This window comes from Delphinapterus leucas, chromosome 15 (assembly GCF_059928025.1).
Source record: "Delphinapterus leucas isolate spDelLeu-1000000601 "Yukka" chromosome 15, BTC_Dleu_Yukka2, whole genome shotgun sequence".
Classification (NCBI taxonomy): domain Eukaryota; kingdom Metazoa; phylum Chordata; class Mammalia; order Artiodactyla; family Monodontidae; genus Delphinapterus; species Delphinapterus leucas.
Window position 1 is genome coordinate 62,312,971 of NC_143143.1, and position 23,621 is coordinate 62,336,591.

General features: G+C 48.1%; 2 protein-coding genes across 4 annotated transcripts in view; one reads left to right on the forward strand and one right to left on the reverse strand.

Annotated features, from left to right (window-relative positions):
- PLAGL2 (PLAG1 like zinc finger 2) lies at positions 1-14,346 on the reverse strand. 2 transcript variants are annotated; one of them, XM_022592708.3, is made up of 3 exons: positions 13,937-14,346; positions 8,328-8,700; positions 1-5,173 (listed from the first exon to the last, which is right to left on the reverse strand). In XM_022592708.3, the coding sequence occupies exons 2-3, from the start codon at positions 8,585-8,587 to the stop codon at positions 3,943-3,945; spliced, it is 1,491 nt and encodes a 496-aa protein (XP_022448416.1). In that variant the 5' UTR covers positions 8,588-8,700; positions 13,937-14,346; the 3' UTR covers positions 1-3,942. The 2 variants fall into 2 exon arrangements, with proteins under 2 accessions (XP_022448416.1, XP_022448417.1); XM_022592709.2 differs by lacking the exon at positions 8,328-8,700 and having other exon boundaries at positions 13,937-14,345.
- POFUT1 (protein O-fucosyltransferase 1) overlaps positions 14,167-23,621 on the forward strand; it is a 25,169-nt gene continuing 15,714 nt past the window's right edge. For both annotated transcript variants that reach the window (XM_022592706.2, XM_022592707.2), the window contains exons 1-4: positions 14,167-14,370; positions 16,015-16,136; positions 19,580-19,762; positions 20,918-21,030. In XM_022592706.2, the coding sequence (XP_022448414.2) occupies positions 14,238-14,370; positions 16,015-16,136; positions 19,580-19,762; positions 20,918-21,030 (551 nt within the window). In that variant the 5' untranslated portion in view covers positions 14,167-14,237. The remainder of the gene's footprint in view (positions 14,371-16,014; positions 16,137-19,579; positions 19,763-20,917; positions 21,031-23,621) is intronic.

The window sequence follows — 23,621 nt, forward strand, 5'->3', positions numbered from 1 at the left end:
AACACATCATTCAGAAGTTTTTAATAAACAACTTCATTATAAAAACTTTTTTTTGAAAATGTAATTCTGCAAAACATTGAAAAATCTACTTTAACAAAGATAGGCCCTGTGCATTTTCTAATGGCACTTATATTTTACAATTAAAAACCTTGTTTTATATAAAGCCAAAAATACTCCAAGAGGTTATTCACTGTGTTTACAAAGTGCTAGAAGGTTTTGTCTTGTATTTTTCTCTCTTTAAATAATCTGGCGTTCCGAAAGAGTGGCTCCAAAGCCTTGACCACTGGGAAGGAGGGAGGGAGGTGTATGAGAAGTGGTGTTTCAGGAGTTCTAGTGCCAAACAGTAGGAGGTGGAGAGGTGCACTAATGGGGAGAACCCGCTAAGGAAGGAAGCTCACACCCGAAGAAACTGAACTGGAATGCTTCTTCCAAACCCCTCCATAGAGGCACTAGATTATGATGGTGGATCCTTCTCCTGTCACACCAGTACACCCCTTTCCCTCGCCACAGACCCTACTCTCCAGTGGTGAGGTTACAGCCAATTCCTTCCACAGCAGGTTCAGAGTTCCAGGAGAGGCCAGGGTGGGGTCCCAGAGGAATCTGGACTTTTCTGGCCAACACCTGCCTAAGGCAAAGTTTCTTATTACATAAATATCCTTGTTAAAAAGCAAAATATTGATCCTGTACAATATAAACTGTTAAAAAAAAATCGTGCTTAAAAACAGCTCCTAGATAAGAGAGGAGGTGGAGAGAGGGTGGAGAAAACAGCTACCAAAAAGAAGGGGGGTGGAGACTTAAAGGGCTACTAGGGGAAAGTTTAGGGCAGTGAGAGAATTTCAACTTAGGACAATATCTACGAGCAAAAGAAGTAATCACACCTGCTTCCCAGATTTCCATTAACAAAATGCCATTGTAAAAGGGTGAGGGAAAAAACCTCATTGTTATTCCTTTCCCTACCTCTCACATCTCTAAGATGTGCACAGATCCTCTGAGCTGACACAACTGGGCATGCTATCCCCTGGCGCCCAGGACTGCACTCAACCCTGACCAGCTACTGTGCAGAGGGGGAGTTGCCTGCCACTGTTCAAGGCAGCTCATGCTGACAGAGGTTGGAGGTGGTGGGGGAAGGGAACATCACCCCTTTTCCTGGTCCCCGTTTGGTCTCTGCCAACATGCCGTGGCTCCTGTCCTGGGCAGAAACCCCTAGGCTCTCATGGCCTCAGTAAGGGTACTGAAGTGGGTTTGGTACTGAGTAGGATAAAGCTATTCTTATCCTTTGAACCAGGCCAATATGGACTTTTTTCTTTTTTTAAATTTTGGGGAGGTTTAAGAAATGGCTGGGTGTCTATGGTCCAAAAAAAAAAAAAAAAAGGTGAAGGCAAATGTTCCTCTGCACCAGCAAAGTTCACAGTGATAGGAAAATTCCTTGTGGGTAGGAAGGGCATTGAAGGAAGAAGAAAAGAGGAATAGGACGGAAGGAAGAAGTGAGGGGAGGAGGGGCAAGGCCCCAGTTATAAGGTTTTAAATAGTTGCTTTGCCTGTCCTATGAGTTTCCCAGCATCACTAATGGGGGAGAGTATTCAAGGAAGGGACAGGAAAGAGCAGGCAAAGAGGAGGCGACTCTTCTAACAGCCCAAGACTTTATATTCTGTGGCCAGAGGTCCATTTGCCTCTGTAAACGAAAGATGCAGGGAAGGTGGCAGGGAGGGCTGAGGGTTGCTGGGTCTAGTGATGAAGATCAGAGACGACAAGGAGAATGGCAGCAGAGTCCTGTTTGGATCCTCACATACCATTTCCTATATACGAGTCCCAATAACATGCACAGCATGCAGGAGGCGGCTGCGTACCAAGGGGACGCTTTTAAAAGTAAACCTTAATTAGTCCCTGGGACTCACTGAAACTAATTTTTAGAAGCAAATCACCTACTCTGATTCTAATCTTGCCAGACACCTTTATATCTGGTTTTGTCTTTTTTTTTTTTAAAGGTATCCCAAACTAGCCTGCCTAAATTAAAACATGCTTATTCACTCCACATTGCTTCCAATCAAGGGCCAGGGAGCTACATTATAAGGCTTTCACCTCAAAGGAAGAGTACTGGCCTGGGCTGAAGCAGAAGGCTGGGTCTTGGACCTGCTCAGTTCCTGATGATAAACCAAAGTGATTTCTAGACAGAAGGGGGACGGGGGGAGGACTGGGAAGAGGCTGAGGCGGTTCCTCGGTAGTTTGTCCTGAAACCCTAGTGGAGAAGCCAGTATGAGGCACCTGCTGAGAGAAGCGCCCAGAAACTGCTGGCTGCATCTGTAGGAGTTAACAGTAAAGAGGTAGGAGTGTGTTTCTGAATCAGAGTGGCAGTGTCTCAAGAGGGCCCCACACTGGTGGTCCCTGAGCTGCCTCCCTTCCACGAGTGGGAAGAGCGAAGCCCATGCAGAACTGAGATGAAGCAGGGGTGGGGTTCAGCTGGGCAAGAGCTGTGCTGTCTGTGGCAGGGAGCCCCACAAGTCAGAAGAGAAGAACTAATCATTTGTTGCAAGAAACTTGCTGAGTACTGGGGGCAAAAGTGAGAGGGGCCACAAAAGGAAGATGGAAGTTCTTTGATGGAGAGCAGAGAAGCCCAGGCACAGTGGGCCTGAGTCCACGGGACTGCAAAGTGGGAAAGAGGAGGAACACCGTAAAGAAAAAAGTTTGGTATGGGAGGCAATGATGTACACCCAGAGATTAGGACTCAACTATCTGCCCAGTCCTGACTTTCTGAAAACTCTTCTTCCAACAATTCCACAGCTTCCTGGAAAAGAGACAGGAGAGAGACAAATGAGGTCTCACCCCCTCCTTTGCTATCCACACCAGCCTAGAACCGGAGTCCCTCGTTCCAAGACTAATGATAAAAGCTCATGACATTCAGGGTGGAGATTAGAGAATTGGGGCGGGAGGTGATGGAAGTGGGCATGCCTTTCACTTCTTCCCCTCTCCAGTTCAAAAGGAGGATGAGGGGGTCATGATGTACTTGGAGAAAAACAGAATTGCAGACCTGTGAGAAAACCGCTCCAATCTTCTTGCCTGTCTCCTGTGGACTCTGCCGAGGAAGGCAGGAACAGACACAGTCATGGAAGATGGCAGAGACTGAAGCAGTCCAAAGTCAGTTTATTTCCCCACAGGGGAAAAATATGACCTCAAGTGAAGAGAAGTCAGTGAGACCCGACTCCGCCTTGTAAACAGGGCTCCAGTTAACACCAGGTACCAAATGGTTCCGGCTGGTGCCAACTGGAATGGACTGGTGGGAATGGATTCACGGTGTGTAAACAATGTTCACTGCAATCATTCTAAGGCTATACAGCTCAGCAAGGGAGGTGAAATGGTGTGTCTGAGGCGACTGTGTAAACGGTACCGTTGCTGGAAAACACTGAAAATGGAGGTGCTAGGACAGGAGGGATGGAGGTGATGGGGAAGAACAGAGGCCCTCTCTCCTGCCTGTTGGTTGGAAGCAGGCGATGGACCCGCTGCAGCAGGGCCTGACCAACTGCTGTGGGGTCTGCAGGCTGGGACCAGAAGACGGGCTTCTTGGGCTATTTCTCTAGAGGTCATCCAAAGTAAAACCCTCTGTGTCTCCAAGAGACCTCTCCCTTCTCCAAAGAGAAGGAGGTTCTGATGCTTTGGAGAGGGAGAGGGCTAGGTGTGGCTCCCGATTCAGATTAAAAAAAAAAAAAAAAAAAGTAAAAATACCTGAAGTCCTATTGTATGAAATCTTTTCATGGGGTTGGGGCTCAAGGCTCCTCCTGGAACTGATCCTGGAGCCCAAGCCCCCAAACCAAGTGCTCCATACAGATACTGAAATTTTTCTTTTTGAACTCAGCTCTGAAAGCTCAGCTGCCTTCATGGGGGATGCATATGGGGTAGATACTGAGACTCCCTGACAGAGCCAAGACTGAGCTGAGGTCCTCCGTGGGGCTACTGGAATGCCTGGTGGAAACGAGGCAGGGTGGTGGTGCTCAGGCCAGAGGTGAAGACAGGGGGCAAGGAGTGCAGAGGCCCAAAGTTCAGCGGTCCCCCAGCTCCCGGGGAATCTTGAGGCTGAGCTTGCAAAGTGGTGAGCAGGGGCTGCGCCTCGGCCTGGGAGTAGCCCATGACCAGGCCTCCTGTGGCCCCGGGTGGGTTACACGGGGGCAGGTTGAGAGGAAGAAAGCCCAGTAAGTGGGAGAAGTCCACATTAGCAGCGCAGAGGGCCTCAGAGAGGTTGGCGGGGCTCTTGGTGAGCAGTGCTTCATCTAGGAGGGCCGCAGCTGCCGCCGGCTGAGGTGAGGCGGGCTGGGGTTCAGCGGATGAGAGAGACAGGCTTCCAGGAAGCTCCGCCAGAAAACTATCCACCTCCACTTTGGGCAATTTGTCGGGCAAGTATGAGGTAGATCCAAGCTGGTATTTTGGAGGAAGCTGAGCCGGGGAAGAGATAGGTGAGGACTCCAGAGGGTAGCTCATACCCATGGGCAGCGTGTTGTGCACCAGGGAGTGTGGCACGCCCGCACTGGGCATGGTAGGGATGTGGGCACCATACATGCCCATGGGCAACATGCCAGGGAAGGCCTTGGCCCCCATCACGTCCCGAGAGGCCATGCACAGCACGGGGCTCAGCTCTTCCTTCACACTGACTGTGGAGCTGCAGCTGAGTAGGCCTAACATGTCCACTGGCTCTGTCTTGATCTTGAGCAGCTCTTGCGAGTGACTCTTCTTGACATGACGTGTCAGGTGGTCTTTGCGGCCAAATCGCTGGGCACAGTACTGGCACAGGAAGTCTTTCCGGCCTGTGTGGACCACCAGGTGCCGCCGCACATCCTTACGAGTATAGAACCGCCGGTCACAGTGGTCACAGGGGTGCTTCTTCTCCTTGGTGCCACCTGCTACCCGGCGTGAGTGGGCCTTCAGGTGCTCTAGCAGGGCCTGGGTACTCTCGAAGGTCTGCAGGCACACCTTGCAGCTGAGGTCACCACTGCTGGCGGCATGCATGGCCAGGTGGCGCCGGTAGCCCAGCTTCGTATTGTAATTCTTACCACACTCAGAACAGTGGAGGGCCTCTTTGTTGGGGTCATGGGTCTGCAGGTGGTTCCGCAGATGATCCTTGCGGTGAAACATCTTATCACAGTACATGCACTGGTGGGGTTTCTGGGCTGAGTGAGTGGCCATGTGCCTGGAGATAGGGATGGAGGACAGAGGAGAAAGAAATGAGATCACAAGGGCTGGCTAGACAACTGAGTTGTCCACTAACAGGCAACCAGACACAAAAACTATGGTACAGCCATGCAATGGAATGGAATACCACGCCAACTGTATTCTATAGCTATCCCTGACCACCTGCAAAATCACATGTACTGCTATTCTTTGCAGCACTGATTTTAGTGGCAAAAAATCAGGAACAATCTAAATGTCCATCAATAGGGAATTGATTAAGTTATTCTATGTCCATAAAATGACTCAACTTTTTTTTTTTTCTGGCCATGAGGCTTGTGGGATCTTCGTTCCCCGATCAGGGATCGAACCTGGGTCCTCAGCAGTGAAAGCGCAGAGTCCTAACCACTGGACCACCAGAGAATTCCCAACTCAACTTTTTAAAATAATGGCAGCTTTATACGTACCACAGGTAACAAGCTCCTAGATACACTTAAGTCAAAAAAACCCATGAGACAGAATAGTGCCTATGGAATGGTACTATACATATGAAAAGAGGGAAGATATATGTATGTTTGCTTGTATGAGCTTAAAATATTTCTGGAAGGCTACACAAGAAACTGACAACACTGGCTACCTATGCGGAGAAGAAACGGGCAGCTTTTATGGGTGTGATGGAGAATTTTCATTATATACCTTTTGAATTTTGAATGCATTTCCTTTGCAAAAAAAAGCGTATTTATAAAAATTTAAATGACACAATAAAGGGAAAATGAAATGTATCTAAACTTCCTGATCTGGAACAATATCCGAAGATATAGGGAGCCAAGTCAAAAAAGGAAGTTCAGTATAGTGTGTATTGTAATACAATCCCCTGTGAAAATAAAGAAGGAAGGGAATACACGTTTGAATGTCTCAACAAGGACATACAAGAAACTGCCTTTGGGGAGGAGAACAGTGGCTTCGAGTGTGACAATTCATTTTTCACTGCATGTCCACTGGTACCATTTAAATTGTTTGCCACACAAAGCAGCAACATTCAATTTTAGCATATGTGCTGCCGAAGCGAGCACAGCAGCAACATTTAAAAACTTTTTTTTAGTGATCTGGCACCTCAGTGTCCCTTGGTTTGCTCCTGCTCCTTTCTGTCTGGAAAGCAGCTCCGAATCCAGGAACTGCAATCCAGAGCTCCATAGTACATTCAGAATCAACTCAGCAAGACTTTGGAGTCCCACGGTTTGCAAGCCCTGTGTGAGATGTGTGATTAACGCTGTTCTCCCTAAGAGGCTGAAACACAGGGCAGCCCCACCCACCAGTCAGTAAGTGGCAGAGGCTGAATTTAAACACAGACCTTTTTGAGACCCAGGTTCACTTAGGTATGCCACTGCTGTCTCTAGCACAGCACCCAGTGATTCTTATCAATCGTACCCATTACCCGCATGCTATGTGTGAATGCTCACACCTATGAGGGTTACTATTAACCTCCTGTGACACAACTGGCATGAAAACGTATGAGAGGGAGATGCTGAGTGATCCACAGTCTATTTCCCTCATTTTGAAGGTGAGGAAACAAAGGCCTAGAGAGGTTTAGTAATTCACCTAAATTACAGTGACTAAGGGTGGAGTCAAGGCTCCTGTCTCCTGGCCCAGGACCTTTCCTGTAGCCTCCCACTGACACTCAGACTGTCACTAAGAAAGTCTAAGAGGACAGCCCCAACTGGAATTCACCTAAGACAGAGGAGCACACAGAATCAAAGCATTCCTGAGGACAACAGAACTGTCATGAGGGCAATCCTGGCCACACGCTACCCTGTTACCTGTTTTAGTTCCTTCCTATCAACTGTTTTCCAGACAAGGAACTGAGGCTTTCTGTGGTCATCTTGTCCTTGTATTTACTCATTTACTGTCTGTCCCTGCTACTAGACAGTAAACTCAAGGAGGGCCAGCACCCCCATCTGTCTGGCTCACTATTCTGTCCGTATCACTGAACACTGTGCCTGGTATGTGGCAGGAGATCAATAAATAATAGTCAAGAGATAAATGACTGTGCATCAGGGAAGTCTACATTTTTGGTAAAGGGCATGTTCATGGTCCTCTGACGGAAAGGCAAGGATAAAATCAAAATTACGTCCGAGTGGGCCCCCCTCCCTTCAAAGCTGCTCTGTCATTATCTGCTTTACACCAGGGCTTTCACATTCCATTTCACTTTAAGTAGGGGTTCTTGGGCTTAGAAGTTTCAGGAAATCTTCCAACCCAGAGGACACCAGGGACTCTACAGAGACATAAGTAATCATCTGAGTGGCATGCTAGTTCAGTAGAAGAGGTACTGCAGGACCTAAGATGCTATAGACCTTGGGTAAGTTACTTCTCCACTCTGAGCCTGCACTTTAAAATTTACAGATTGGATCTGAGGGTCTCCTTTTCCTTCTAAACTTCTAAAACTGATTCCTAATTTGGGGCTAATATTCTGACCATTACCTGACATAGGTTGGGAAAGCAGCACAGGCGTACCTCAGAGATATTGCAGGTTTGGTTCCAGACCACTGCGATAAAGTGAACATCACAATAATAGGAGTCACATGAATTTTTTGGTTTCCTAGTGCATATAAAAGTTATGTTTACACTATACTGTGGTCTATTAAGTGTGCAATAGCATTATGTCTAAAACACCAATGTATATACTTAATTAAAAAATACTTTATTGCTAAGAAATGCTAGCTATCATCTGAGCCTTCAGCAAGCTATAATCTTTTTTTGTGAGAATTACCAAAACATGACACAGAGACATGAAGTGAGCAAATGCTGTTGGAAAACTGGGCCAACTTTCTTGACTGAGAGTTGCCACAAACCTTCAATTTGTAAAAATCGCAGTATCTGAGAAGTACAATAAAGTGAAGTGCAATACAATGAGGTATACCTGTATTGAAAAAAAAAAATTCTATCTAGTTTGTTCGTGGCTATCCGATATTGTACCCATCAGATTCTAGTGTTTGAATAAAAAATACCACCATTATTTTTCAGTGAGTGACCTCAAACGGCTGACGTTCAGGGTACACTTATGGGACAAATTAACCTCTACTCTTCTGCCACAGATAAAGTCCCACACTCAGTGGAGTCTCTCTGGCTTTATCCTCTGGAAACCTCAGGGCAGGAAGAAGTATGGGAGTATCACCTACCTATACAGCTTGTACTTGGAGGCAAACGCCTTGCCACAGTGCAGCTGAGGGCAGCTATACGGTCTCTGCTCTGGATGGGGGAGGCTCTGAGGCCTCAGCTTCTCCCCATTTGAGAAGGGTGTCCCCGAGATTTCACATTGGCACTTCACTTGACTCTCCGCCTCCCGGCCCCGAGGCCTGGGAACTAGTTTCCAGCCCACTTCCTCCTCCTGCTTTGCATCTTGAATCCAGGGGGGTACGCTGGTGAAAAATGTGGTCATGGCAAGGCTAATGGCGAAGGGCCATGTTATTGAGAAAGCCTCCCCATCAGCTCCACAGGGCTCTGTGCTCTGTCACAGCCTCCAACGCAGCCTTCAGAAAACAATCTCTTCACCTGAAACATCAGAACACCTGGTGTTAGGGAGCCCAATACCATGAAAACATGGGCTCTGGAGGCAGAGAGGTCCCCGTTCCATCCCAGCCCTTCCACTTAGAAGCCATGTGACTTTCAGCCAATTACTTATTTCCCTGAGCTGTTCCCTCATTTACAAAATGGGCTTAATAATCTCCTACATCATAAGGATCTTTTGAGGATTAAATGAGATAATAAATACAAAGCATTAAGCAGAAGGCTGGGCACCTAGTGCTTAGTGGTAACTATTATTACAAGTACCACCTAGGCTAATAGGAAAACAGGATAATCAGAGGAAGTAAAAGCCCTAAACTCCAGACTTTCCCTTCTAACTTCACTTTTACATCCTTTCCACTAAATTTAGAAATAGCAGCACCTCCTCCTCCTCTTCACCCTACCTCCTCCTCACTTTCTACAATTCTCCTCATAGAGGTGCTAAGGAGCAATAAAATGCCCAAAAGGCATCAGAGGAGAAAGAAGCCATTACTTAGGAAATTTACACCCTGGAGAGTCAGCCCCTGCGCCAGATGTGTTCCTTAGCAGATGTGTTTCTTAGCAGCATATCAACATCAAGAGGTTCTGTCTGAGGAAGGCAACAGCAAACTCAGCATTTCCACTAAACCAGTACTGGTCCTGTCCCGCCCTCAACCACCACTCTGGGTCTCTTGGTCTCAGGGCCCAAACCATACTTCTTTAGCAAAGTCCGTTGAACACGCAACGTGTTGAGTGGTGCTGAGGATCCCAAAGACCCTCATAGAACACATGCATGTCTCCATTATGAGCAAGTAACACATTTGCATTAGAACTTAGACGCCATCACCAAACTCTGATTCTTTGAGAGTTCAGATCACATCTCTTTCATCTCCACACACCTAGCATCTAGAAAAGGACTTTCAACTTTCTTTTAGATGAATAAATCAGTCATTGAATGCAAGTGGATTCTTATTGGCTAACATGCTCAGGAAGTTCTGGTTTAAACTGAGTTCCAAAGTGGGGAGCCAATATCTTGAAGTCTGATGCTTTCTACTGGGTTGTGGAGTGGGGCGGGGGAGCAAAGGTGACACAACTTCTTTCCTGACTCAACTCAGAGAAAGAGAGAAAGGGCATTACCGTACTGATTCTCAAAAGGGGGACAACAGAGCCACATTCACACTCACAAGCTCATCACACGAGATTACCAACCCCAATGCAACTTGCTATAACAGGGGGATTTCCTTTGAAGAGGTCATGCCAAAATTTGGTCATGAGGCTTTTCCATGTGAAGGGAGCAAAAGGGGTATCTGGGGGTTGTCCATGAGCATCTGGGGAGGGCTCCAATTGCACGAACGAGCTGTGGGCCAGAGAATGCTGGCTCAGCTCATTAGCACCTGCTGCTCACAGTGACCATTCAACCAACAGGCTGGCCGTGAACGAGATGATGGGATCAGCGGGTTTATGCCCGAGAGAGCTTTGCTCATCATTAACATAAGCTACGTCCTGTTCAGGAACCATTCCTCTTGTTGAAGAAACACTGCAATGTAATATGATAAACATCTCCCTATCACGAGTGGAGATTTGCCTAGAAAGATCTGCACAAAGGTGGCTGCATTTTGTGAGAGTCACGTGTTAGCAGTAAAAACTAGTCCCACTTGAGCCTTCGAGTCATCATGGCATATTTGCCTGCTTCACGATAAACCTCAAAGGCCTCTGATGTCTGGCTTTCATCGTTTAAGTCCCCTCCTTCTTCCAAAGGGTGGAATTACCCGTTTATAATACCAGTGATTACTAGGCAGCTTGGAATTGGGTAGAGAGCGAGCACGAATTTGAACATCTAGTTTGAAGGAAATTTCCCCCACCTTCAAAGTCAAATTCTGCCCCACCCCCCCGTCAATATGTGAAATCATGCACCTCAGCCTCCGGAAAGTTGGGAATGGCAGCCAGAGGGAAGCAAATCACATCACTTTGGCTGATGTGAGAGAGGAGCCTAGCTTTGGAAATTCCACACAAACTCAGAAAGAGAACAGTATGTCCCCCACCTCCCACACGTCCACCTCATCTGTTTTCCTGAACAAGCACAAACAAGACACAGCAGTTTAGTATGCTGCTGCTGGAAGAGTAATGGGCTTCCTAGGAAAGAGGCTGATGGTGGCTAAGAAGAGCTCTCAAGGTTGTACTGATAGAACCAAAGAAGGAAGGCAGCAGCCATGTGCTTGCCTTGATTTGCACTTAATGGGGCTATGGCTTTAGCGTTACCTTAGGAACCCTTCTGGAAATCTAGTTTTTCTCCCTCTGTCCCTTGTCTGCAAACTCCTTTCATCCAGGAAGATTCCTGGGCCTCTCCCACATTATCCGAAGGCCTATTCCTTCAGACATCTTCCTCTGCAAAACTGTGAAAAAATTCTGCTTCTCTTTCAAAGCTGCTCTTCTGGTCTCATACTCTAACCTTAACAACTACAGAAGCTGACAGAACCTGTTCCCATAAAACAAACACAATCAATCCCTCCCAGTTACTGGTGTAACTCGGTATATTTTCATCCTAAGATTCCTTCTGGAGTCTGATATGAAGAGGGAGGTATTGTGGAAAGAACCTTGGACTTGCTATCAGAAGACTGCCACTTACTGGCTGTGAAACCATGGGCAGGTTACGTAGTTTCTCTGAACCTCAGTTTCCTCAATTTCTAAAATAGACATTTGTTCTCCTTACCTATAAAATTCTCATGGAAGATTCAGTGAAACACTCTTGAAATGTCTGACATAAAACGTGTAAATACAAACAGTGCTGTCTCTGAGGTCTAAACTGTGTCTCCCTCTTTTCCGCACAGGGCCTGAATAGTACTACTTTTTTTTCCTCCCTAGATGAGTCTTCTCAGGCCTCAGAGTGAGTTTCCTTCCCTTCCCAGCATCTCCCCAGAATGCAGCCTTCCCCTTTTCCCTCACAATTAACCCTCAGCACATCCCCCGGAGCCAGTCCCCCTTACTTTATCTTCCTCCAGCACCATATCCTGGGCCAGAGTTCCCTCACTGTAGGAATCTCCTCTATTATTAAGGCCCCATACCCCAAATACAAATGCTTGCTAAAAACTCTGTATGGCCCTCTTTGGAAGCCTTTAAAAGAGACAAATCGCTTCCTCGTCTGTCTGTCCTCTGTTGTGTGCCATGATGCCTGCTGCCCTCTGATGAAACTATAGTTTTTATGGTGTTACATCATCTCTATAGAGACTGCGTTCTTTCTCCATTATTAGCCTGTTTCCTCATCTGTAAAACTAAAAATACTTACCTCACAGGCTTGTTGTAAGGATTATTTTAGTCAGGTATGCAAAGGACTCAGCACAGGGCTTGGCTTGCTCTAAGTACCCAACAAAAGGCAGCTATTATCTTTGCCTTTGTATAGAGTTGCATGTTACCACCTTCTGCTGCCACAGTTGAATTCTCTCAAACCTCCCCCCAAAACTGTTGAGAAATAGCGCCCCTGCACCAAGGAAAGGGTTAATCTGTAAGTGTTCTTAACTAGAGAGACCCACAGAGGATTAACAGCTCCACTTCAGTGACTACCCTAAAATAGCTTTTATCCCTGCTGCCCAAGAGCTACTTGGGGATCTGAAGAACTCAATTCAACACCTGCCGAGGAGGAAACACACCCAGGAACTTTCCTTGCGGTGGACACAATCTTCCCTTAAGCAGAACCCAAAATAGCAACTGGGAAATTATAAATAGACTTAGAGATAAAAAACAGGTCCTGACCTGGGCATCAGAAACAAATCCAAAAGACACACTGACTGACTGGAGAACAGTGAGAAGGAAAGGGGGAAATGGGTATAGCTGCCCCCCACAAAACACACACACAAACACACATACACTCCAGAGTGGGGGGGGGAGAATTAAATTACAGGGAGGCTGAAGCGTCTCAATGACTTGCATCATTCCAGGAGACATCAAACAGGATTAACAGGGGCTGCTAGTTCTTCTATCGATGTAGATGGACCCTTTTTGGAGTCCTTTTGATTCATGATTTCCTCTGATTCCCGCTGCCTCCCACTCCTAAGGAGGCCTTGAGCAAATGGCTGCAACTCACAACAGCCCCATTTTCACCGAGAGGAAACCTGATTAGACACCCCCCCCACCCAATCCCGTGGCCTCACCTTGGGCGGTAGGGTTAGCAACCCCAGGCGAGACTCTTTCAGAGTCCCAGGCAGACAGGTGGGAAAACACACAGGCCAGGTCACAGGAACACTTGCTGGTGAAAGTACCAACTCCCCACACCCGATGTCCCCTTATCTTGCACCTTACAAGTCCCTTTCCCCCACCGAGATGGGGCCAGGACAGGATTTGCAGGGGATAGCCTGTCTTCTGGTTCGTTTCTAGACCACCATACTGCATGGGGGGAAAGGTTAAACGCCCCTGGGCTGGGAGGGCTGGGGGTAGACGGCTGCCGGACCAGGGACAGAAATTCAGGAAGAAGTCTGGAGGTCTCAGGAATGGAAGGGAGGGAGGAGCAAGTTATCTCGATCCCTAAGAGACCCCCACCCCACCCTCCGCAAAGAAAGAGAGACGGTGGGGGGTGGGGGATGGATTACATGGGCTGGAGGATTAAAGGGGCTGAAGATAAAAGCGAATTCCCTGAATTTCAAGAGTCTCAAAATGGTACCGGGTGGAAGCTGTCTAGAGTTTGGGAGTACGATCGCCGAGGAGGGAACTATAGGTAGAAATTATTTGGGTTCCCCAGAACCAAATAATTGGGGGAAGCCTCAAAAGGGGTTATGTGGTTCTGGGAAATGAAACAGAGGAGAAAGAGCGAACTATTTGGAGCAGGAAAGGGGGTTATGTGGGTCCGGGTAGGCGTGTCTGAGAGGAGAGAGCAGGTGCAGCTTATCTGCGTCCCCCAGACCCGGGTCCCTGGTAAGGTCAGCAGCGCGTTATCTGGGTTTCCAGGGAGCCTGCGGGGTCGGGAGTGGGGACCCCCCCCCAGGGCTGAGGCTCCAGGTCTCGGAAGGGAGGGGGCCAGCGGGGTTTCTTCAGGTCCCCCAGACCCAGGTATCGGGTCCGGGGAAAGTTTTCGTCACCCTGGGGCCTATCTGGGCCGGGCTGGCGCAGAGGGGGCCTCAGGTCGGGGGTGTGGGCGACCGCGCTGAGGGGCCAGAGATGAGGGGCGCTGCCACTCCGGGCGCCGGGCGCGCGGGTGCAGCGAGACTGCCTCCCGCCCCGCTCCCCGCCGTCCCCCGGGGCCCTCGCCCACACTTACCGCGCTCCGGGCCCCGCGCTGCGGGCCGGGCCGCGCTCGGGCTCCGCCAGGCCCGCTCAGGCCCCGGTAGTGGCGGCGGTCGGGCCATTGTGCGGTGCATTCTGGGAGCCGCACGAGCGGGCGTTCTGCCCGTGGAGGGGGCGGTGCCGCGGGCTCTCTATGGTCCCGCCTGCCCGCCGGCTAGAGCGGCCGGAGCGGCGCGCGGGCGGCGCGCGGGGGCTGACGGGAGCGGGGCGGACGCTCGCGCCCTTCCTTCCCTCCCCGCCTCCGAGCCGCGGAGCGCCCTGGCTCTGGGGCCGATATGGGAGTCGCCGCGTGGGCATCGTCGCCCCTGCCGCCGCGTGTGTCTCTCCTGCTGCTGCTTCTGCCGTTCCCGGGGCTGCCCGTGGGCTCCTGGGACCCGGCGGGTTACCTGCTCTACTGCCCATGCATGGGTAAGGCCTCCCGAGCCTTCTGTCCAAATGGGGAAACTGAGGCCCAGAGAGGAGAAGCAATTTCTCTGAGGCGCCCAGAGACGCCTTGACAGGTCCAGGAAAGGACCCCAGCGCGGGGCAGGGCCTGCTCCTCGCCTTTCTGCCCCAGTTGCAAGGGCACCGAGGGGTGTCCAACCTTCCGTTTGGCAGATGAGAAAACTGAGGCCGGGAGAGGTTACAATGTGTCTTGCGCAAGGCCTAAGCCAGCCCCGAGTACAGTAAATGGAGTTAGTGGGGCAGGACTTGATGTCACTGACCCAACGCTGGCTCTGGGCGATTCTTTCATTCATTCAACACATATTTATAGGGCACCTACTGTGTGCCCAGCCCTGTTCTCTGCTCCAGGGATACGGTGGTGATAAGACAGAAAGCTCCAGGCCCTTGTAGAGCCTTCATTTTAGTTGGGAAAGACAGACCATAAAAGATAAATATAAAAAATAAGTAACTGCATAGTATTTATGGATGAGTGCTATGGGAAAATAAAATAGAGCAGGGTAAGGGAGAATCTAAAAGCTGGCTTAGGGGTGCTATTTAAATGGGAGTGGTGGATCGTCACTGTTAAAGTTATTTCTTCTTAAAATCCTTCACACTCCTAACCATGATGATGTTGCCCTCTGCGCATCATCACCACACCCTTCTCCCCAGACCCTCCAGCTGCAGGCACAGTTATCCTTTTCTGTTCCTTACACATACTCAGGTCCTGCAGCCTGTGCTAGTCCCTCTGCTGGGGAACACCCTCCCCTTGCCTTGTGCCAGACCAACTCCTTCCCATCCTCAGGCCACAGCTTAAATGTCACCAGAAAAGACTTCACTGACCTCAACCCAAATAATCTCCTCCTCATTGTTCTCCATCACCAAACTTTTTTCACTTCATTTTTGAACTTATCAAAATTTATCACTGTATATTTGTTTATATGTTTACTGTCCCCCTACCTGGACTGTGAATGCCTTGAAGGCAGAGACCTTGTCCTTCTTGCTCACTCCTGTGTCCCAGCACCTAGCAGAGAGCCTGACACATTGTGGCCTCTCAACAATCTTTGTGGAATGAATGAATGGATGCCATGCTGGGGATAACAGAAAGAGTCAGACAGGGACCTTGCACCTGAGGCATTCACAGGCTGAGGAAACAGCCAAAGGCCGGGAAATGGGAAAGGACATTCTAGGAAGAGTGAAGAACCACAAGTAACTCATATCCAAGGTGGGAGGCAGGGGAGGGGAACTGAATATGGCAGAGGGGTAGTGAAAGGATCCCAGTGAGTGAGGCATTGGAGTTACCCCTTCACATGCAGATGGGAGGAAATAGAAGTAGAAGGTCACTCCTGGCTGATGGAACAGCAAGAGCAAAGGCATGGGGTGGGGATGGGAAGTGTAGAGCATGTTTGGGAAACAGCAAAGAACCTGGAGTGGCTGAGGCAGAAGAGGCACGGCCTGAAGGGCCTTGACTGTCAGACCCAGGAGTCCAGACTTGATCCCATGCTGCCAGCTCCCATGGCTCTCATTGGTGTCCTGGCCCTCCACACTCCTGGCTCTGCATCCTTTCTGAGCCTTGCATGCCCCAAGCCCTCGACGCCGTAGTCCTCACTTCACCTGCAATATACCATCCAGGGCGCTTTGGGAACCAGGCCGATCATTTCTTGGGCTCCCTGGCATTTGCAAAACTGTTGAACCGCACCCTGGCTGTACCTCCTTGGATTGAGTACCAGCATCACAAGCCTCCTTTCACCAATGTGAGTACCTCCTGCTGTTGACCCTTGTCCACCTTTCCCTAATCCTGCTCACCTCTGCTTGACCCCAAGTCTTTCTGTAGGCTTTACCTCCCACCCCTCTGAGTTTGCCCTACCTCCCCCCACCCCGCCCCCTGCCAGAACTGTCTTCCCTGGCTAACTGGCTAACATTTATCCAGCACCTGTTGTCTGCCAGGCACTGTTTCTGAGCACTGCATCAGGATTAGCTCTTTTCCTTCTCATCACATCCCTATGAGGAAATGGGTTTAGAGAGGTTAGGTAACTTACCCGCGCTCACACAGCTTGTGAGTAGTAGACTGGAATTCAAGCCCATGTCTCTCTGACTCCTGAGCCTGTGACCTGAACCTCCAGACTCCATTTCCAGCCTTGTTTGGTCCCACCCATTGGTCAGAGGTGATGGTTGCTATTATCAGTTCTGAAGGAGAAACAGAGGCACAAGTTGGTTAATAACATGTCCAGGGCCACAAACCGGAGCAGTCTGGCTCCAGCACTGCCTCTCACCTCATCAAGGGGTCCCTTAGCATGGGAAGCCCAGCATCATGTAATTTCTTGCATGTTCTTTATGTCTTCCACCAGTCCTGTGTCTGTCATTGTTCACAATGTAACTCCAGGGGCCTGGCAGTAGGAACTGAATTAATATTTAGTGAATTGACTTTGAAAGTTTTTAATAAACTTCAAAAAATTATGTTTAGTATGTACAAAACACTGTACTTTATTCTTACAGCCTAAAACGTAGGTTTTATTTTTTCCTGCACATGCCTGTATTTAGAAAGTTTAAAAGCCAGAGTACCTGAGATCATAGCCTGGCTTGGCCACTTACTAGCCGTATAGCCTGGGCAGGGTACTTGACCTCTTTGTGCCTCAGTTTCCTCATCTTTAAAACAGGCTGGTAATAGTTGTTGCTACCTCCCTCAGTGAGTTAGTGATTGTGGAATGCCTCCCTCTTAGGATCAGCTGAAGCCATCAATTGAAAGTGCTTAGGACGCAGGGAGTCCTTAGTAACCGGGAGCTGTTGATGCTCTGACTTTTTGTACTCACTGTTACAGTTTAGACCTGGCCCGTTGGTCTCCCTCTGGTTTGCTTGCCTTCTCTCACCTTGCCTTCTCAGCTAGGAGTCTTTCAGAGTCTCCACTTCTTGCTTTCTACGGGTTACTCAACCTACCCCAGTTGGGCTCCCCTTCCCCACTGAGACTGTTCTCACAGAGGCCACTAAGGACCTCAGAATTGCCAAATCCAGGAGTCATTTCTCAGTCTTTATCTCAGCTGACCTCCCGGTGGCACCTGGCCCCATGTGCCTCTCTCCTTCTTGAACTTCCTACTCCCCTGGCTTCCAAGACACAGCCTGTTCCTGCTTCAGCCCAACCTATCCACATTTTCCTCTTTGGGCTGCATCAGGGGCTCCTCTCTCCCCACCCACTGTTTAAATGTTGGTGCGTCTCCTCTTTCTGTTTGCTTATTAGCTGTGTGACTTCAGATGAGTTACCTAGATTCTGTCCACCTGGGTTTCTTCATAAATAAACTGGAGATGGTTGTATTCCTACCTCTTACAATTAGATGAATAAGTCCATGAAACATCATGAGTACAGCACCTGGCGCTAACCCAGCACTCAGTAAATATTAGTTGCTTTTATTACCATTATTTGCTTTGCTATAAGTTTCTGTTGACTCTTGGGCTTTCACTTTTCTCCACGTACCTCCCAAATTTACCTATGGCCCAGACTTTCCTCTGACCACAGGCCTCATGTTTCTAACTCCTCCGCCTTTGGGTCTATTTGGATGACCCACAGGTAATCTGAAGTTCACAAAGCCAGAACTTTCCCCCTCAAACCTGTGTAACCACCTGTATTTCCAGCCTTAGTTTATGTCACCTCCATTCACCTGGGCCAGGATCCTAGAAGTCATCCTAAATGCTTCCCTTTACTCTGTACTTCACCTCCCTTTACATTTTTTAACCTGTCCATGCTTCCCCATCTCTCGGACTTTTGGAGATGCTCAAAAATACATGTTGAAACAAAACAAAGCATACAAAACAAAACAAAAATACATGTTGAATGAATACTTGAACAAGTAAAAGGACCATTGCAGTAGCCTCCTAATTCCTCTCCTTCCTCTTATCTTACCATCAGTACATTCTTTCTTCTGCCGCCAGAGTGATCTTTCAAGGAAGCAGATCTCACATTATTTCTGCTTAAAATCCTTCAGCAAGACCTTGTTGCTAATAATTAAGGGTCTCGAAGTCTGTTCATTGGAACATCAATGGCTCGTGCAGGAATGGTGCAGTGGTTAAGTCAGTTTGGGAAATTGTGCTCTCAATTCCTCATTCCCCCCAAATTTGGAGATTCAAAATGCATGTTAGCATATTAAAGGGCCCTGAGAAGTTCTGTCATAAAGAAACCTGCTTAACATAGCATTTCCCAGGCCTGTTTATTTCTGGAGCCTTTTTATTGCAGAACCCTTTACCCACCTGAACTAGTGGAACATGCTTGGGAACTCTGACCTATAGGATAAAGTCTAAATTTTATTTCATGGTGTTCTAAGAAATTTTCTTAAATCTAGAAAAATACAGAGATTACTATAATCACCGTCCATGTATCTACCACTAGAAATGATAATCATTAATATTTTCTCATCTTTGCTTCATGTTTTCTTTTTGTTAATAAAAGAAATAAAAGTTTATAGATAAAGTCGTTAAAAGATTGTGTGTCTTGGCTCGAGGCTACTTCTAGTCCCTCCCCCATCCCCAGAGGCAACCACTATCATGGATTTAGTGTCTTGGTATGACTCCTTCCAAGTTTTTTCCTGTACTACTTCCATTGTGGCACTGAGCATCCTTTTATCCATCTCTTGGTACGAAGGGCAGGATTCTCTAAGGCAAATACCTAGAGGTAGAGGGCACCTTTAAAATTCTATTAGATGCTTGTAAGGGGTTACACTCCAAAGTAGTTGTTCCAAAATGTATACTTCTACTATCAGCCGTATCTTTTCCAGTAATTAGAGTTAAGCTTTTAAATTTTTGCTGGTCTCACAGGTAAGAAGTGGTGCCTTGTTGTCATTGTAATTTTCTTTTTCCTAATTCTCGTGAGCTTGCACATCTTTTGAGTGTGTTGGCTATTTGGGTTCCCTTTGCTGTGAGTTGCTCACTCCTATCCTTTGCCCATGTTTTCTCTTGCATCATTTGTCTTTTTTCTTATAAATCAGCAGGCATTTTTGAATATGAGGTGTATTACTGTTTGTTCTTTAGTTTGCAGATGTCTTCTCCCAGCCTCTGTTCTGACTGTGGTATCTTTTATCAAAAGTTGTTCATTGACATGTAGTCCAAGCTGTCTGGGTCTTAGAGTATATGGTTTTAATGAATGTCTCTGAAACAGCCACTAGGATACTGAGGAGGGGCCCTCGCCCCCTCCTTTTCCTTACTTTTCCTGTAGCTCCATGTGTCCTACCAGAAGTACTTCAAGCTGGAGCCCCTCCAGGCCTACCATCGGGTCATCAGCCTGGAGGACTTCATGGAGAAGCTGGCACCTACTCACTGGCCCCCTGAGAAGCGGGTGGCATACTGCTTTGAGGTGGCAGCCCAGCGAAGCCCTGATAAGAAGACATGCCCCATGAAGGTGGGTCCTGTGGGTCTGGGGGACCCTTTCTGCCTGTTCCAGGTCCTCTAGGCCCCTGAGACACTGTGCGATAGCAGTGTGTGGGAGAAGGCACCAGAAGGGCCTAGAATAGAAAGATGGAGATTTAAGTCCCATTTCTGGCATTTGTCAGCAGTGTCACTTTGGGCAGAGGACTTTGCTTCTTCTGAGCCTTTACTTCTGCCTACAAAGTAAAGACACCAGTTCCTGCTGTGTCTTGCTCATAAAGTATCAGTGAGGGCCAGGTGTAAGAGTGCTTGTAAACTGTAAAGTGCCACATCAGTAATAATCACTAATACTCACATAGCACTTACTACACACCAGTACCATGTTAAGAGCTTTCCACATATTATCCCACTTAATCCTTAAACTGTTCCATGAGGAAAGTACTGTTAATACCCCATTTTATAGAGAGGACACTGAATGCAACAAAGAGAGGTTTAATATTTTGCCCAAAATCATAATAGCAAATAAGTTGTGGTAATATGGCTCCATTGTCCACCCTGCTAACTTGTATACTTTCTTGCCTCTCAGCACATAAATGAAAAGCTGTTATATTTATCAGAAGTTTGTAAATTTCTGGCACTTTTGGAATAAGACAGTCCCCAACATGTGTTTCAGTGCTTATGCTACAGTCTGAGGAGGGTGGTTGGAGGAGCTGTGAAATTTGAGAAGGGAGACCTTGCTTACAGCCCCAACATTGCCCTCACTTACTCTGTGAGCTTGAGCAAGTGTCTTGTCTGGGTCCTGGTTTCCATCTTGAAAATAAGGGCATTGGATTAGCCGGGTCTTGAAGGTCTCTTGGAGCTCATAGTCCATGGTCCTAAATCCAAGGTTGACTTGCTCCCCAGACCCCCACCAGTGCTGCAGGGTCAGCGGCATATGGCACACGAGCAGGAAAGACTCCTTCAGGTATTGTGGTGAACGTTGCCTGCTGAAAACCAGACTGGAGGCCGAGCTGCCCTCCTCAGCACCCAGCCCAGAAATTACGACGTGATATTCCTACTGGCCCATCCTGTGAGAGTATTTCAGCCTGAGTCAAATCACCCAGGGTTCCCCCATCCACAGTCCCTTGGCCCCATCCCCAACTGGCCTTCCCTCCTGCTCAGTAAGCCTTTTCCCACTCTCTTTCTCTAGGAAGGAAACCCCTTTGGCCCATTTTGGGATCAGTTTCATGTGAGTTTCAACAGGTCTGAGCTTTTTGCAGGCATTTCCTTCAGCGCCTCCTACAAAGACCAGTGGATCCAGAGGTATGTGGAGGGGGCAGCATTGCTGGGATTAGGGGAGAGGTGGGGGGCCCACGGGCATTCAGCACCTTCCTGGCCCTCTTCCCCTCTACCACACCCTGATGTATGAGACCAAAGGTGCGGCTGTTCTGTCTGTTGAACTTGGGATCCTATGTGATCTGTTCCCATCTCAACGCCTGACACGGTGGGACGTTGACCTGCCACAAGGTTGAGCAAGAGTTTATCAGCCAATAAAGGATGTCATAAAAAGAATATTGTGCAGTCACATGAGTCTCGATTTCCTCCTCTAGGCGTGAGAATCACTCCCCTGTTACCTTCCTCTTCACAAGGTGAAAATTGGAAGCTGCTTCTAGAGAAAAACAGCTTCAGGTGCAGACGGAGAAATGATGTCATCCTGATAGTAATTGGATGTGCTTTATTAATTGTGCTCCAGTAAGCCCTATTAAAGAACAAAAACTAGGTTAGCAGGGCATAGGCACAGGCTGTGAAATATTTATAGAGCATCCGTCACATATGAGACGTAGTGCTCAAAGGCCAGAGGTGATGCATAAAAATAAGGAAGACCCAGTCTCAGCCTTCAGCGGGCTACAGTCTAGATATAATGATGACACTAACATAGTACATTTGCCCCTGATGCTGTAGTGTGGCAAGAAAGAGCGTGGGCTTAGGTGTCAGACCTGGGTTAGAAACCATGAGGGGCTTATGAATTCTTGTGAGGTCCCAGCGCTTGGCATTTAGTTAGCCAAAGATAGACTGACGCAGAGGAACGAGCACAGGCTCAGGATAAGACAGCCCTGAGCTCTGACCCAGCCCTACCTCTTTCTCAGATGACCCTGAGTGAGCCACTCCAGCTGTCTGGCCTGAGTTTCCTCCTTGGTTTAATGGAAGGGGCACTATGGTATCTGCCTCCAAGTGTATAAATCACATGGCACATAGTAGAGGGCCAGTCACTGTTACCTGTTACTATTATTCACATGCTTTATTTTATTTAAGTCTTTGAGAAATTTCATGAAATGGGTATTATGATCAATCTCCATTTGACAGGTGAAGAAACTGAGCTCAGTAAGGCTGAATAACTTGCCCAAGGTAATACAGCTATTGACTGGGCAGCAGGGGTCTGTGTGTAAGGCTTTCATAGGTAATAAGAACTAATATTTATTTAGTGCTTACTTGTGCCAGTTGCTGTTCTAAATCTTCACTACCTAAGTCTTCTAAGGTAATAGCTCGTTTAATGTTTCCATGAGTCTGGGGGACAAGTGTTACTGTCATCTCTGCTTTACAGGTAAGGAAATTGAGACAGAGAGAAGTGAAGTCACTTCCCTAAGGTCATGCAGCTTGAAGTGGCAGAGCTGGGATTTGAATCCAGGCAGCCTGACTCCAGAGCACCCATTCTTCATCAATGTAGAGAAAAGAGCTGTGCCTTTAATAGCTGCCAATTCCTATTTGGGACTTGCCTTCAGAGCTAGTTCATGAGCTACTGAGGATACCCAGTCCTGGCAGAGTCTAATCCCGCTCATTGTTGATCCCAGATAGGGAATTGTTGATTCCCATTTGATCACCTGCTTGGTTCTCCCCATTCAACTCTGAATGACCCAGAGCTATTGCCAGACGGCAGACCTGTCCTCAAAGGATGGAGATTTGCCTCTAAAATGCCAGGGGGAAAAAAAAAAACATGACACCAGCTCTAAAAGCAGCTCTAAGAGCAAATTCCAAAAAGCACACAGTCCTGGTTGGAAGAGAAGGGACAAGGCTCCATGGATGCATCAGTCGGACAATGTTGCTGAAACACTTGTTCATGGCTGCATGGTCTTGCTTCAGATCATTGAGTTGTAGGAATTGTGTAAGGGCTTGGGGAAGCTTGTACCTCACAACCAAATTTTTGGGAAAGGAAGACTAGTGGGGAAGATGAGGTCCCTGGAGGCAGTTGGAGAGAGCTAGGACCACCTGGGCAGCTGCCTTCCTTCCACTCACATGTAAGAAGCACCGCCTGAGTGTCAAGCACTGGTGTGGATGCTGGGGAGACAGGCAAGAATAAAGCAGATAAGGCCCCTGCCCTGATGGAGCTGAGTCTAACAGGGGAGACAGTGAATACATTTTTACGTAAGATAGTCCCAGAAGACATAGTGCTGTGAGGGACATAAGCAGGTGATGTGTGATTGGCAGGCAAAGACCTTGTCTTTGTCAGCTTGGACTGCTATAACAAAATACCACAGACTAGGGGGCTTAAACAACAGACATTTGTTTCTCATGCTTTTGGAGGCTGGGATGTCCGAGATCACGGTACCAGCGTGGTCAGGTCCTAGTAAGGACTCCTTGACTTGCAGTTGCTGCTCTTACTGTATCCTCACATGTTGGAGAGAGAGCAAGCTCTCTGGTCTCTTATAAGGGCACTAATCTCATCACGAGGGCTCTACCCTCATGACCGTCTAAATGTAACTGCCCCCAAAAGGCCCACTTCCTAATACTATCACATTGGGAGTTGGGGCTTCAACATATGAATTGGTGGTGGGGCGGGGGCGGGGGCACAAACATTTAGTCCATAACAGATCTGAAGGATGAGGAGCCAGCCGTGCCAAGAGCTGGAGGGAAAGGTA